General features: G+C 46.4%; 1 protein-coding gene across 1 annotated transcript in view; it reads left to right on the top strand.

Annotated features, from left to right (window-relative positions):
* LOC142765359 (uncharacterized) overlaps nt 1-13,866 on the top strand; it is a 28,413-nt gene extending 14,547 nt beyond the window's left edge. The window contains exon 3 of the mRNA XM_075866161.1: nt 13,700-13,866. Coding sequence (XP_075722276.1) covers nt 13,700-13,866 — 167 coding nt within the window. The remainder of the gene's footprint in view (nt 1-13,699) is intronic.
* The last annotated feature ends 569 nt before the right edge of the window (nt 13,867-14,435 follow it).

The raw sequence follows: 14,435 nt of genomic DNA on the forward strand, positions 1-14,435 counted from the left end.
ATCTGCCATAATGATGATCTGGTTTTTCTCTTCCTTTGATTTATTTAACGCTCTTGAACCGTCATTGTATATTGTTTTACACAATCCTCTTCTACCTACAAGCCGTGAGAATGCTTGTAAAAACGTTTCTAATGACATCTTCTTGACTATCACCAGCTGTAAAGCGGTTGTTACAGCACACCTAAATATTACAATGTAGAACCATGTAATTTCGTACCTTTCTCTTCTCGAGCACTTAACGTTACAGCAAAGTCTATACCAACTTTGTCGAGTGACCTGGTCTGGGTCATCCTGTCAGCCGGTAGTGGTGAAGTTTCTTGCGCCAAAGATATGAAGTTGAACCCGCTACATGTGATGCATTTCTTTATAACGTATTTCACCATTTTTTTGGCCGCCAACAAACCAAAACGTTGCTATTAGGTGCGTCATTGTGGCCGCAATGCCAGAGTGCTTCGTCACTTGATGCTCATCAAAAGCTACTTTCTGACAAATGATTTTCTATTGTCAAAACAATAAGATGCTTCTAATGAAAGCCTCAATCACTCTACTGAATTCTCCCTCTCACTTTTATGAAACCCTAATTGTCCTTGAGTATGTTGGAACGCATCAATCATGCCATAACTTGTAACGCTTTCTTGTACAATCTGAGGCTGTTCGCACCGGTTACCTTTATTTCTTGACCCTTGGTGCTAGTTAAACCTGCCATTGTCCCTTCATAGTCTTTGTTGCCATCGTTGTCTGCCCCTAACGTGCTGTTATAATCAGGCTTTTGTTTCTTTTCTTTTGTCCCGTGGGACCTTTTCATGTTAATTCACTGTTCAGCGAATGTTTTCTCGTCATGTTTCTTGTCAAAAAATCTGCCGGAATTTTACGATTTTTAACGTAGCTCCATTGATTATTTTCGGACTTGCTCTTTATTTCTGCTGCGTAGTTGTGAATAAACTCTCTTCATTTTTGTTTTACTTTAACGAGAATAATAAAATTTAAGAGTCAGTGAAGAATTTAATGCTCCTTACATTCATGATGAACTTCTCATTTGTATGACTGGTGAATATGACTGAAATAGTAGCAGCCAACAACTCCATTCTTGCTGAGGTAATACTTTTTATTAGAGTGAGTCTACCTTTGGAAAACATTAGGCTGGCTCCATTGGTTCCAACGAAGTATTCTGTTGCTGTGGATGCTGCTTCTCCATACGCCATTAGGCTTGCATCACAGAACACGTGTAGAGACAATGCTTTCCAGCTTTCTTCTTGTTGTATTAGACTCTGCTAATAGTGAAGTCATCTAAGTGCTGAAGCCCCTGCGACCAGTCCTACCAAGCTGATCGGTGGTGGCTTCGTGCCGCGTGGCTCCGTTGCAGCTTGTCCAATCAAATGTTTGCAGCGATACTTTCACTCTAACTGAATATAGTATCAAAAATCCTAAGGTTGGTATGTTCTTGCTGTAGCTTACAAAACCTGTAGTACTGAGAGTTGTTTCATATCCGTGTCTTTTGGCAATGTGGTGTCGGTAAAGCTCAACACGTCGTCGACGAAATTCCATTTCAGCCCCAAAAGCTTGTTTGGTTTCGTTTTCAGACCTCTCGATCTAAATCTTCTCCTTCTTCATCAAGTAGTTTTTTTTAGTTCAGTGTCATTTGAAGTTCTTTCCACTGAATTCGTTCCCACTTTACGAAAATTATCTCTAGCTTCATCCGAATGTCAATGACTTATTGCCGCTAAGGGAAAGCTGCTTGGAGTTGTGCCGAAAGTTATCCTCGTCATTCTCCAAGTTCTGATGGTCGGGCTTGGCATGTCTTTGCTGGGTATTCTTTCCCACCACATAAATTGCAGGGTGTCTCGGTCAATTTTGTGTAATATAATCTGTAAGAAAGTTTTTTCCACGCTGGACGACAGGCCGATCTTGTGCTGTCGAGAGTTCAGCAGCGGACTTCCCATGTCGGGGTGAAGATTTGACCTATTTCCAAGTTGCCATTTGAGAATTTCTCTAGGCTTTGGCTTGACGGTACATTGAAGCCAATCAATGTCTTTGCGGTTGTTCGATGTTCTTTTTTAGAATTCCTGAAGTGGCCTGTAGTAGACAAATGTTTTCTGTATACATAATCTGTAACGTTTTTCTGCAACGTTTTTGCTATTGTTTGCTCGAAGTACTCTCGGATAGCTGTGTCGTATGCTTGCAGGTCATCTTTATCTTTTTGTTATTCTTTCCTACCTGAATAAGCCTGTTCTCTGCAACGATGTTGTGGTCACACAACGTTTTGCCTTCCTTTCATGGTAGCCACGCTTGGTATCTTTTTGTTTATAATTTCATTGCTTGTCGAACGTATTCTAGCAGGAGGTCATCGCTCAGATTTGTTGCTGGTTTTTGCTTGATACCCACGACTTCCAAGCACCAGAATCTCTGGAAGTCATTGACTATCGTGTGAGACTTGTCACTGAACTTTAGTGCCATAACCGCTGATGATTAAAGCAGCACAAAACGAAGTTTAACAGGACCTTAGATTGTTCATATCAACATTTTTACGTGATTTCAGCTGACTGAAACAGGGCATAGTGGGACATACCCAAGAAAGGTGCCTCAGACTGAGGGTGAAGATGTGGACGTTGTCTGTGAGTTGCGTTGAGGCTGTAGACTGACTACTGTTATTTTTCACGTAACATTTTGGTGGAGGTGCTGGGTACTCTTCTGACAACGGAGCTACGCAGTGGACCCCTCCTTAAGTCTGCTATCATGGCTCTGGGTGAGGATACGGCTTCGCCACCTACCTCAGCAACGACACCCACCTGGTACGTCGCCCTAACGCAACCCCGTGACGACCGGTACTTTTACTGAAAAAGAATACGCGAATGTGGTTAAGTGGCTTAGTATGTACGAGCGCGTTAGCAAGAAATATGGCTGGGACGCAACCGTTATGCTTGCGAATGTCGTTTTTTATCTTGACAAGACCCGTCGCATCTGGTTTGAGACCCATGAGCACAAAATCACAAGCTGGGAACTGTTTACACAACAGCTCCGCGACCTTTTTCGCAACCGTTCGGTCAACAGCTTGATGCCCGAAAGCAATTGGCCGTACGTACACAGACGCCCACTGAGCCTTACTTGACTTATATTAAAGACATCTTAGCGTTGTGTCAATGGGCCGATCCCAACATGACTGAGGTTCACAAGATTTCGAAAGTTTTAAAAGGCATTGCCGACGATGCGTTCAGCCTGTTTGTATTTACCAACGTAACGTCCAGCGACGCCGCGATCAAAGAGTGCCGCCATCTCGAGCAGGCGAAGATTCGACGCATTTTGCAGCAGTTCAAGCGCCTATCCAACACCGCTGCAACGTCGTCTTGCGAAGCCACTTCTTGACATCCGTCTACGACCGAATACGTGACGCGTATCATCTGACATGAACTCGAGGCCGCTTACCCGGCTGCCAACAAACCGACGTTGCCCGACGCCTCAACGCAAGCTGTCGCCTTGATCCAGGCTGTTGTCCGCCAGCAATTCGCTAACCTTGGTATCCTGTCCACTGCACTTACCGTGGATAATACTGGTCCCTCGATAGCTTCTGTGGACATGAGACATCGGCGTCCGTACGCTATTTGAACCAGGAACCCGTTTGAATGGCGAACAGCTCATGATAAGCCAATCTGCTTCCGCTGTGGTCGCGCAGGACACATCGCCCGTTACTGCCGCAGCCAATGGCCATCTATGTCTTCTGGCTCGTACCCCGATTAGAGTAGCACATTCCGTCCACCAAACCACTGTTATCTGACCCGCACTGAGTCTACAGCATTTACTGCCCCCGAGGACTACGGCCACCTCCGTCTACGACCGAATACGTGACGCGTATCGTCTGACATGAACTCGAGGCCGCTTACCCGGCTGCCAACAAACCGACGTTGCCCGACGCCTCAACGCAAGCTGTCGCCTTGATCCAGGCTGTTGTCCGCCAGCAATTCGCTAACCTTGGTATCCTGTCCACTGCACTTACCGTGGATAATACTGGTCCCTCGATAGCTTCTGTGGACATGAGACATCGCCGTCCGTACGCTATTTGAACCAGGAACCCGTTTGAATGGCGAACAGCTCATGATAAGCCAATCTGCTTGCGCTGTGGTCGCGCAGGACACATCGCTCGTTACTGCCGCAGCCAATGGCCATCTATGTCTTCTGGCTCGTACCCCGATTAGAGTAACTCATTCCGTCCACCAAACCACTGTTATCCGACCCGCACTGAGTCTACAGCATTTACTGCCCCCGAGGACTACGACCACCCTGTCCCATCGTCGCCACCGCCTCAAAGCCGCCCTACTCGTTCAAATACGCGTCGCCGCTCTCCCTTGCCATTGTTTGACCACCGCATGTCCCCGGAAAACTAGGCTGCACAGCTTCTGGAGATGAAGCTGCCCTGTTGACCTTACCAAAAAATTCTCTGTTGCCCTTACGTTTGAACCGGAACACCCTAGAAGTATATGTTGATGCCACACCTGTTGAAGCTTTGATAGATATGGGCGCTCACGTGTGTATTGTGAGTTCGCGTTTTCGTCGTCGCATGAAGAAGATCCTCACGCCCCCCTTGACCAGTGTTGTCCAAGTTGCAGATGGTGCAACAGTCCCTGTCGTCGGTATGGGTAGAGCTCAACTTACCGTAGCTGGTCATCAAGTGGTCATTCTTTTTACCATGCCTGCAACATGTCCCCACGACCTTATACTAGGCCTCGATGATATTTCGCCAAGTCTACTCTGATTGATTGCTCCACTGGTGTGCTCCGCCTAGAACTGCCACAAATCAGTGACGCCCCGTACCAACCTACATGCCGATTACAATGCAGCGACTTTGTTTACCTGCCCACCAAAACTGTGACGTACGTCGATTTTCTGTGCTCACCAGCTGTGCCCGACGGTGACTATTACGCTATGCCTCTCACCAACGTACTCCTTGCGGACAATGTTGCAGTGCCCTATACGGTGCTCAGCATCACAGATAACAAAACTTGTCTACCACTTGTAAATTTCGGCTACATAAATCTTGTGCTTCCACAAGGCATTTCCGTGGCCCACCTCTGTCCGTTTCTCGATTCACAAATTGAAGTGCTTGGCTTAGACATCCTTGTTTCACCGCAGCGCACATCACTCGCAACAAATTTGGGCAGCCGTCAAATTGTAGACATGATCGCCACTGATCTTCCGCATCCAGAAGTTAAAGCCCTACAACTTCTCAAAGCCTACAAAGATATTTTCGATTTTGGCGACCGACCTCTAGGGCAGACGTCCTTTGTCCAGCATCGCATACACACAGATGCTGCCAACCCTGTTCACCGCTGTCCCTACAGAGTGTCAGGTTTTGAGCGCAGCATAATTCAGAAGGAGGTGAACAAGATGCTACCGAAGGACATTATTGAACCATCCTCCAGTCCCTGGGCATCCCCGGTGGTATTAGTTAAAAAAAAGGACGGATCGTGGCGATTTTGTGTGGACTGTCACCAACTTAACAACATCACCAAGAAAGAAGCATACCCTCTGCCCGCATCGACGACGCCCTTGATTGCCTCCATGGTGTCGCTTACTTTTCTTCCATTGATCTTCGTTCTGGTTATTGGCAGATTACCGTGGACCCCATGGACCGAGAGATGACGGCTTTTGTAACACCCGATGGCCTCCACCAATTAAAATTCATGCCTTTCGGCTTATGTATTGTCCCTGCCACCTTTGAAGAAATGATGGACTCCCTGCTCCATGGATTCAAGTGATCTACGTGTCTTTGTTATCTGAATGACGTTACCGTGTTTGCTCCCACTTTTGAAGCGCACCTTGAAAGACTGTCGAAAATTCTTGATGTATTTCGTCTCGCCGGCCTTCAGCTGAATTAATCCAAGTGCCGGTTTGGTCGCCGTCGCATTACAATACTTGGACATATTGTTGACGCTTACGGCATACAGGCTGACCCAGAAAAAGTTCGAGCTGTGAAGGACTTCTCTGTGCCCAAAACTGCCAAAGATGTCCGCAGATTTTTGGGGCTCTGCTCCTATTTTCAGTGGTTCATCAAGAACTTCGCGGAAATCGCTCGGCCCCTAACATATTTACTCAAACCAGATGAGACGTACACCTGGGGTCCCTCGCAACCAGCAGCATTCTCCGACCTGACCACTTTGCTCACTTATTCTCCTGTGCTGGCTCACTTCGACCCTACGGCACCGACAGAAGTCCGCACCGATGCCAGTGGTTACGGAATAGGTGCTGTGTTGGCTCAGCGACAACGTGGGCAGCATCGCGTGATAGCTTATGCCAGCAGGCTGCTGTCCCCCTCGAAGCGTAATTATTCCATCACAGAGCGCGAATGCCTAGCGCTGGTGTGGGCAGTCGCGAAATTTCGCCCTTATTTATACGGCCGACCATTTATAGTTCTCATCTCCCTCAAAGATACCACAGGTCGTCTCGTCCGCTGGGCACTCCGCCTGCAGGAGTATTCTTAAACCGTAGTATATAAATCAGGAAAACTGCACAAAGATGTGGATTGTCTGTCACGCTACCCTGTGGCCAACTGCGATCCTACGAGCACTGATTATGTGGGTTGCGTCATTTCCATCTCCCAGCTGCTTCATCTCGGGGACGAGCAGCGTCGCGATCCGGATAACAGCCGCCTAAGACAACAGCTCGAATCTTTACCGCAAGGCGCTTCTGTTCGCATGTTTACCTTAAAGGACCACACCTTATATCGGCGTAATTTAACACCCAATGTTCACGACGTACTTCTAAGCATACCAAAGCACCTGCGCTCCACAGTCCTACGCGAGCTCTATGACGCGCCAACCGCCGGTCACCTTGGTGTTTCTCGCACATATGACCGTGTACGCCGCCGCTTCGACTGGCCTGGCCTTTCACGCTCTGTACGTCGTTATGTCAACGCTTGTGAAATTCGCCAGCGTCGCAAAAAGCCGTCGGGACTCCCTTCCGAATATCTTCAACCCATCGACAATCCATCGGAGCCAATATTCTGTGTTGGTTTGGACCTTCTCGATCCCTTCCCAACATCCGCCTCCGGAAACAAGTGGCTCGTGGTGGCTACGAATTACGCGACCCGTTACGCAGTTGCGCGAGCCATGCCAACAAGCTGCGCTACAGACGTCGCTGGTTTTCTACTACGCGATCTCATTTTAGTGCATGGAGCCCCTCGTGAACTGCTGACAGACCTAGGCCGTACGTTCCTTTCGAAAGTGGTTGACAATACCCTGCGTTCCTGCTCTACCCAACATAAGCTCACGACATCGTATCATCCCCAGACAAACGGGCTCACAGAACGTTTAAACCGCCCCCTGACAGACATGCTATCGAAATACGTCTCGGCCGACCATCGTGATTGGGACCTTGCACTACCCTACGTGACGTTCGCGTACAATTCTTCCCGGTATGACACTGCTGAGTACTCGCCATTTTACGTTCTGTTTGGACGCGAACCAACATTGCCGTCTGATACCTTCCTGCCAGCCGCTGCGCAGTCTACTACTGAATATGCACACGACGCTGTTACCCGAGCTGAAGATGCTCGTCAGCTTGCCCGCAGCAGATTGATGGCGTCTCAAGACTCGCAGAAACATCGTTACGACGAGCGGCATCACGACGAACACTTTCCAACAGGTTCCCTCGTTCTTCTTTGGTCCCCTACGCGACATGCAGGCCTTTCAGATAAACTTCTCTCTCGTTTCACGGGCCCATACCGCGTGCTTAGACGAGTGACCGACACTGCCTATGAAATTGTCCCTGATAATCCATTAACCTCTTCTGTTCTGCTGTCAAGGGACATCGTCCACGTATCAAGTCTCAAGCGTTACCACACTGCTCCTGCTGCGGCCCCGTAAACTCGCCGGGTCGGCGCTTTTGCCGCAGGGAGTAGTGTTACGTGATATCGGCTGACTGAAACAGGGCATAGTGGGACATACCCAAGAAAGTTGCCTCAGACTGAGGTTAAGAAGTGGACGTTGTCGGTGAGCTGCAATGAGGCTGTAGACTGACTAATGTTATTTTCCACGTAACAATATCAAAATTGTTTCTATCGCTAATTCTTTTGAATGAATCTCGCGAATCCAACCAGTGGCTAGGGACCAGTAATATTCTGCTTCAATTATGTAGGAAAGTTTCCCTATTTTCGCTTTCATTGCCTGTCTTCTCACTGTCATCAGCTCAATTTTTTGCTGTCATTCTTGCTCTTTCTTTTTTTTCTCAATGATGGCAATGGTCGCACGTCGCAGAATACAAGTTTTCGCTGCAGCGCCTCAACTGAAACTCATTCCGAGCGAAGGTCCATTTTTACAATAATGACTTCGATGATTTTGATGTCGAATTTTATCTTTCCTCCTTCAAACAATCCAATGGTGATGCTTGCGGATCTTTTTACCTTGCACCTTAGCTTCCTTGAGAGTGTTTTGAGAATGAATGTCGTCTGGCTCTCATCGTACAGAAAAATTTGAGCTTAGCACCCACTGTGTTCTTCCTTCGTCCACAGAAAGGCTGTCTGCAGAATTGTACACTTGTGTTTCCCAGACTGCTATGTGTGCATGTTGCCCGGATCGCTGGCGTCTAACTGGTCAGGTTGCGCACTTGTACGGACGTGTCCATAACCAGCGCTTGGCTGTTGAGCACGCTTTCGTGCAAGTGTACGTGGTCGACACACGGATGTCACGTGTCTTCTCTTGCACGTCTTCCAGCGTACGTTAGCGTGGCTTATTTTCGCCGTGTGGTGAAGTCTAGTGCACCTGAAACACCTTCACTCCCACTTCAAGGCCTCTTTCCTCTATGCCATAGTAATACTTCTTCGGAAATCTTCCATGTACTGTCCAGTCATCTCACAGATTATGCTTTTTTATTGTGGTGCTTTGAAGCGTAGGCACCACAGTTTACCTCATGCTTTGCATTGACTAGTTGGTTAACATCATATTTTTCGCCCAAGTTTCTTCTCTGCACATATATATATATATATATATATATATATATATATATATATATATATATATATATATATATATGTGTGTGTGTTTGTGTGTGTGTGTGTTTGTTTGTGTGTACATTTATACAACTTCCAAAATTCCTCATCGTCCACTCAGTCTTTGTATTCACCCTGATTGATTGATTAAAACTTTATTTATTGTTTCCACCCTTAGCGCAAATTTCACAATAGGAGTTACCACTGTGTCGCAAATAGGTGTTTCCACTTCTGCAACTTCACACGCTGGTGTATCCACTTGCAACCCGTAGAATAGTTTATTGAACTTCTCTAGATCGTTTGAAATCTTCACTGCTTTCACATTTGCTTGCTGTTTAATGCATGTCTTTTCTAATATGTCTTCTCATGCGAATTTTTCTTTCAGAAGAGCAATTACATTTTTTTAATTCTGTTGAAAAACTGCAAACCTTTAGCTAGAGACAAATCCTCTCCACTGAAAGCCGCCAGAAAATAAATAAGTATCCGACTCTTAGGTATGTCCTACTTGTTATTTATCAACGTCTCAAACTCACCTCAAGCCAGGCATTTTTTTCATCAAACTTCATCATCTCAACACGTGGCAGCTTCGAAAGCTCTCACAATTACGAGATGCGCTTATTACCCAACACAGAGCTCGCCTGTGCTGTCACAATTGTCGTAATCAGTTGTTCTAACTGTCGTAGGCACTGCTGTGTTTTGTTGTTGTAGTGATAGTATTCATCTCATACTGAAAAATATTCCAAACTCTGCCTGAGCGCCTTCGTCTTAAATGAGCATTTCAATCTGTTCACTAAGTTGACGTAGCGTCCTTAAGATGCTCATCAACTGGTTGGTTTATTGTTGAAAGAGTGCGAACATACAAAATATAGAGGGCGTGTCCTTGGCCTTTTCTTCTTCACCTCTAAGCTCCAGATTCCATCTGGTTTGTACAAAAGGCGTTTGAGAGGCCATTCAGGTTGGTGAAAGCTACCGGGGAACACCGCTGGGCTGCCTCCTGACGGGTCTCTCTCGTGTGGGCACTTGTATACCTGGCATCCGACTCTTGTCCAGTTCTTGTTCAGTTAATGCACTTGCTGGCGCCCACTTCACTGGTCGTGTGCTTTGCCACTACTCACCCGGCTGCTCATCATAATTTGTCGCGTTGTGCTGATGTATCACTAAGCTGCCCATCTAGCCACGCCACCCGATCTTGGTCGTCAATCTTGTGGTTCTTCCGCTGGCCAGCTTTGCGATGGATGATTACGCCAACGTGACGCAATCTCTGTTGTGTTGTATATATTCCAGAGATTTCGTGAACCATGTATAAGATTCCTGTGTCTCTGCTTGCGTTGAATGATTGATTGATTCATATGTTGGGTCTAACAACCTGAAACCAGCATATGTATAAAAGAGGCGTCGCCGTGGAGGATTCCAAAGATTTCGACCACCTGGGTTTGCTTGCTTAGTGTTTATTGCCGCCAGTGACTGATTTTTTTCGTTAATATTAGTGAGTTTGTTAGACCTAACGTGTTTGGATTGTTTCTTCACCGCAGCGCACAAAAAATGAATTGAGTATTCTTCACTGCATTTCTGGCGTCCGCGAAACAGGACCAAGCTCTCCTAACATCTTTCGAGAGCGTCACTTTGTTCATGAGCGGTGCTTGTGCATGGATATCAAAAAACTGATAGGCCTTGGTAAAAAGTTGGGACTCTCAGAAAAGACACTCCAGCCTCCTATAGACAAGAAGAGCAGAAGAGAAATTCAGGAATTGGCGCGGGAGCACGAGGCATCAAAAAGAGACCTTGAACGAGATTGGCAGCGGTAACCGGAACAGCAGTTGCCCTTGCTTTGGGTGCACCTGCACGAATTACGAGTGGCTCCCCAAGCAGTTCCATTGCACCTACAAATCCGGACGCAAGCAACTAAAGGTAACGAAGCACAAACAAGCTCATTTCCGCGTTCAACGAAGCCTAAGATCAGCTCGATGCCTACATCTATATATTAGCGCGAGTGGCGACAAATCAGTAATTACGCAGAGATATGTGGGGCCCTCTTGGTAGCTTGGCGCATGTCTGCTGAATATGCAACTTAATCTTAAATCCTCATGGTGACATTTGTCCAGGAATTGGCGTACGCAGAAAAAGCTATAGCGTCAAGATTAGCGAGGGAAAACCGATAATTCACAAAAAGGACGCCATTTTGACGGTAAATCACTGGGCTATTTCGTGTACTGCCAAGAGATAGCCAAAACTGAAAAAAAAAGATATGACACCTAGCGAAACCGGGTTCCTTCAGAACGATTCTTGTTCTAACGTAACCATAAGCTGGCTTTATTTCTGAATGAGCGGGGTTGCAGATTTTCACAGATTAGATGAACAAGCTGACCTTTACCTCGAGGCCTGACCCACTTGCCTAGAGGTAAAAAGGAAAGTGGACATACGTTGATCGGGACACAAGCCAAAGAGCCATCAAGCGCTCGGGGAAGGCCCCACTGCATCGTGCGCAACAAGCGAGGACACAATCTATCTCACTGTTTGTGAGTGTGTACGAGAAACAAGTTAGCGACCGGCTGGAAAGGAATGAATCAAGACAGCTTCCTTGAAAACATGAAAGGCCACATGATGCCTTGTGTTTTTTCTCTGAACCTGATTATTTGAGAACGTTGGTTGAAGTGCACAAATTTTTGTTGTTCAGAACATCGACCACAAAGAATGCTGTGAACGCAAGGTTAACTAAAAGGGCGCTCTGTTATTGTTCTGCGAGGTTCCGGTTGCGACACAGTTGTTGTAAAGCGCGTACTTGTACTGGCTAGCAATGTGGTGGTCAAATTTGCGGAGCCCTTCACTACGGTGTGTCTTACATATATATATAGTAGTTTTGAGATATTAAACCCTAATATCAAGTTACCAGCCAGCAAGATCACATAGAAAGCGCGGACTATTTCTTTATTATATAGTTTTGCTTGATACTTTCTCGAAGCCAAAGTATATATCGACTGTCAATTTTTCAAGGGCAGTGTACTCACTATCTGTATCCACCAGCCACACCATGATGTTGAAATTGGTAACAATATCAGCGTCTATATCTCCCTTACGCTTTCTTGAAGCAAAGATGGTGGCACGGAGCTCACTATGCCGCTGAAGAGTCGCGAGATGCAGCATATGACGACATCGAGTACTAAAACAATACAATCTGCGTTCAAGACTATGACGTGGCTGCGGCGTTACAATGCCTTCCATCAACATCATCAAGGGCGTTAGTAGGCATCCCCAAACTGCTAGACGCCGATTGTGAAGCATTGGCGACGTTGTGGAAGGCCGATCTAGGTGTCAGTGGTTGCTTCGCGGACGAGCGAAAGACAAGGATGGTGGCATCTTCCTCTGCCACTTTTGTCCTCCTGCAGGATCTCCTGTTCGAAGTTAAAAATGCACCCCAAACAGAAAAATAGAATACATCGTCATTCTGAAGAACCTTCGAGCATCCATATTAAAGATCGGGCATGAAGCTATCCTGGCCGTACATCAAGAGGCGAGGAGGATGGCGGACAAGGTTCAAAAAGAGTTTACTTGGCCTGGTTTGCAAGTTGACGTCCACCACTGCGATAAGTCATGTACCCTTCGCCAAAGCGCCATTCCAAAAAAAAAACCTAGTGAGACGCGAATTTCTGGCAAACGTGCCCAACTTTGCTTTACTGTTCCGGCTTGTGGTTTGAATGTCATCAGCCCACTATCACCAACAGCAAATCACAATTTGTATGTAGTAATTGTGGTAGACTCCATAATGAATTACCCAGAAGTGATTACTCAGCCAAGTATTGAAACTGAAAGGCATTGTTCCAGAAATATTCACCAACTGAAGCACGAAATTTAACTATTTCACTTTTAAGCTAAAGAAAGAGGTAAGTCACCTGCTTTCGTTCTATAAACTGATGCGTCACCAACAACGGCCTAACGCGTATTTAAATGTTGTAATGGTAAGCAGACAAAATAATTCAAAGAATGGGCCAGGCGAGCCCCAGAAAGTTTGGTTGGTATTTTGTTTTACTTATGTACTCGAACAGATAAGTACCACTGATAAGCTCGGTTTTATTACCTAGTGATCTCTACAATGGCTTCATACAAAGATGACTGGATATCCTCAAAGAGCTATGGTCAATAATGTAGTTGAATGAAGATATGAAAAGAACGCATGCATCCATTTTTTAACTTTAAGGACAGCTGCCCCAAACTTTTTAGCTCACCCACAAACTGCAATGAAATTCGTAGACCACTCGGAAGCAATGGTCACGACTTTTGTGAGTAAAATAGAGGCACGAGGCACGTGCCGAATATGGAAGCGTAGCGATGGTGCACGTGGAGGGAAGAGTCACCCGAGGGCACGTGCAGCAGCCCCATAGTAGCAGGAGACGGGTCTGAGAAAGGCTCGTGGCATGTGACACAAGCCGAGAGAAAACTTTCAGAGGATGAGCTGACCCTGGGTGTTGGGATGCCGAGATGCGAAGACGTGGGAAACGAGCGTCGGTAGCGCGACAGAATCAGTAGAACCACCCGGTTCTGAGGCTTTCGGCGAAGTGGTTGAGGGAGTGGCCGTCGATATTGGAAGCATCAAGTAAGGCTGCCCGAACTTGCCGAAACCTACCACAACACTTCCTGGGTGGCCTATAGCTCGTTCATTAGAATTCATAAACTATGCGGCCAGCACCACAGTCAAGATGCCGTTGACGAGTTAGGCTCCGCCTAACTTAGCCCGCAGAAAGGATGAGGACCGGGACGTTGGCAATGAGGACGAGCAGTTTGTACGGCGGGAGCAACTGAGGGTGACAGTAAAAAAGGAGAGCAGTCCGTCAACGACGGAGGACTCACGAAACGTCAACACAGCAAGGGGCGACAAGTCGGTATGCGACAAGCTGTAAGGACATTCTATTAACGCCAAATTGGCTTAGGGCTAGCCGCTAGGGGTAAATACAGGTTTAGGCTGAACGACAGTCAGTTTTGGTTTTGCTATGAACAGTTTGTTATTGCGACAATTTTGTGTCTGTGACCATTTTTTTCGTTTTGACCTTTTGGGTTGTAAAGTGTGTGTTTTTTTTTCGTCGCGCTAGTCTCCCTGCTCACCAAATTTCATCCGATGCAAGAACTCTCTCGTGACAATGACGAAGGCGAGGCGAATCTCGGCGGGAAATTAAGTAACGTGATAATTTATTTAAAAAAAAACAAACTTCTAATGACTTGGAAGGTGGCATTGAGGATCACACAAAAGAAAACAGGCCTTCATTAATTGGTTCACTTGCGTTCAAAAGAAGTTTCCTTTCACATAAATCAATTTAAAAAGGACGAATAAGGAGATGCTTTGCAGCTGACAGAACACCACTCTGCTGCAGTTGTCAACATTTGAAAAAAATAAATGACCGTGCATTGAAATGTCTGAAACAAACTGAAAGTGAACGTAACAGGGCACATACGACTATCGATGGCCTACCGG

Source organism: Rhipicephalus microplus, chromosome 1 (genome assembly GCF_043290135.1).
Source record: "Rhipicephalus microplus isolate Deutch F79 chromosome 1, USDA_Rmic, whole genome shotgun sequence".
In the NCBI taxonomy this organism is placed as follows: domain Eukaryota; kingdom Metazoa; phylum Arthropoda; class Arachnida; order Ixodida; family Ixodidae; genus Rhipicephalus; species Rhipicephalus microplus.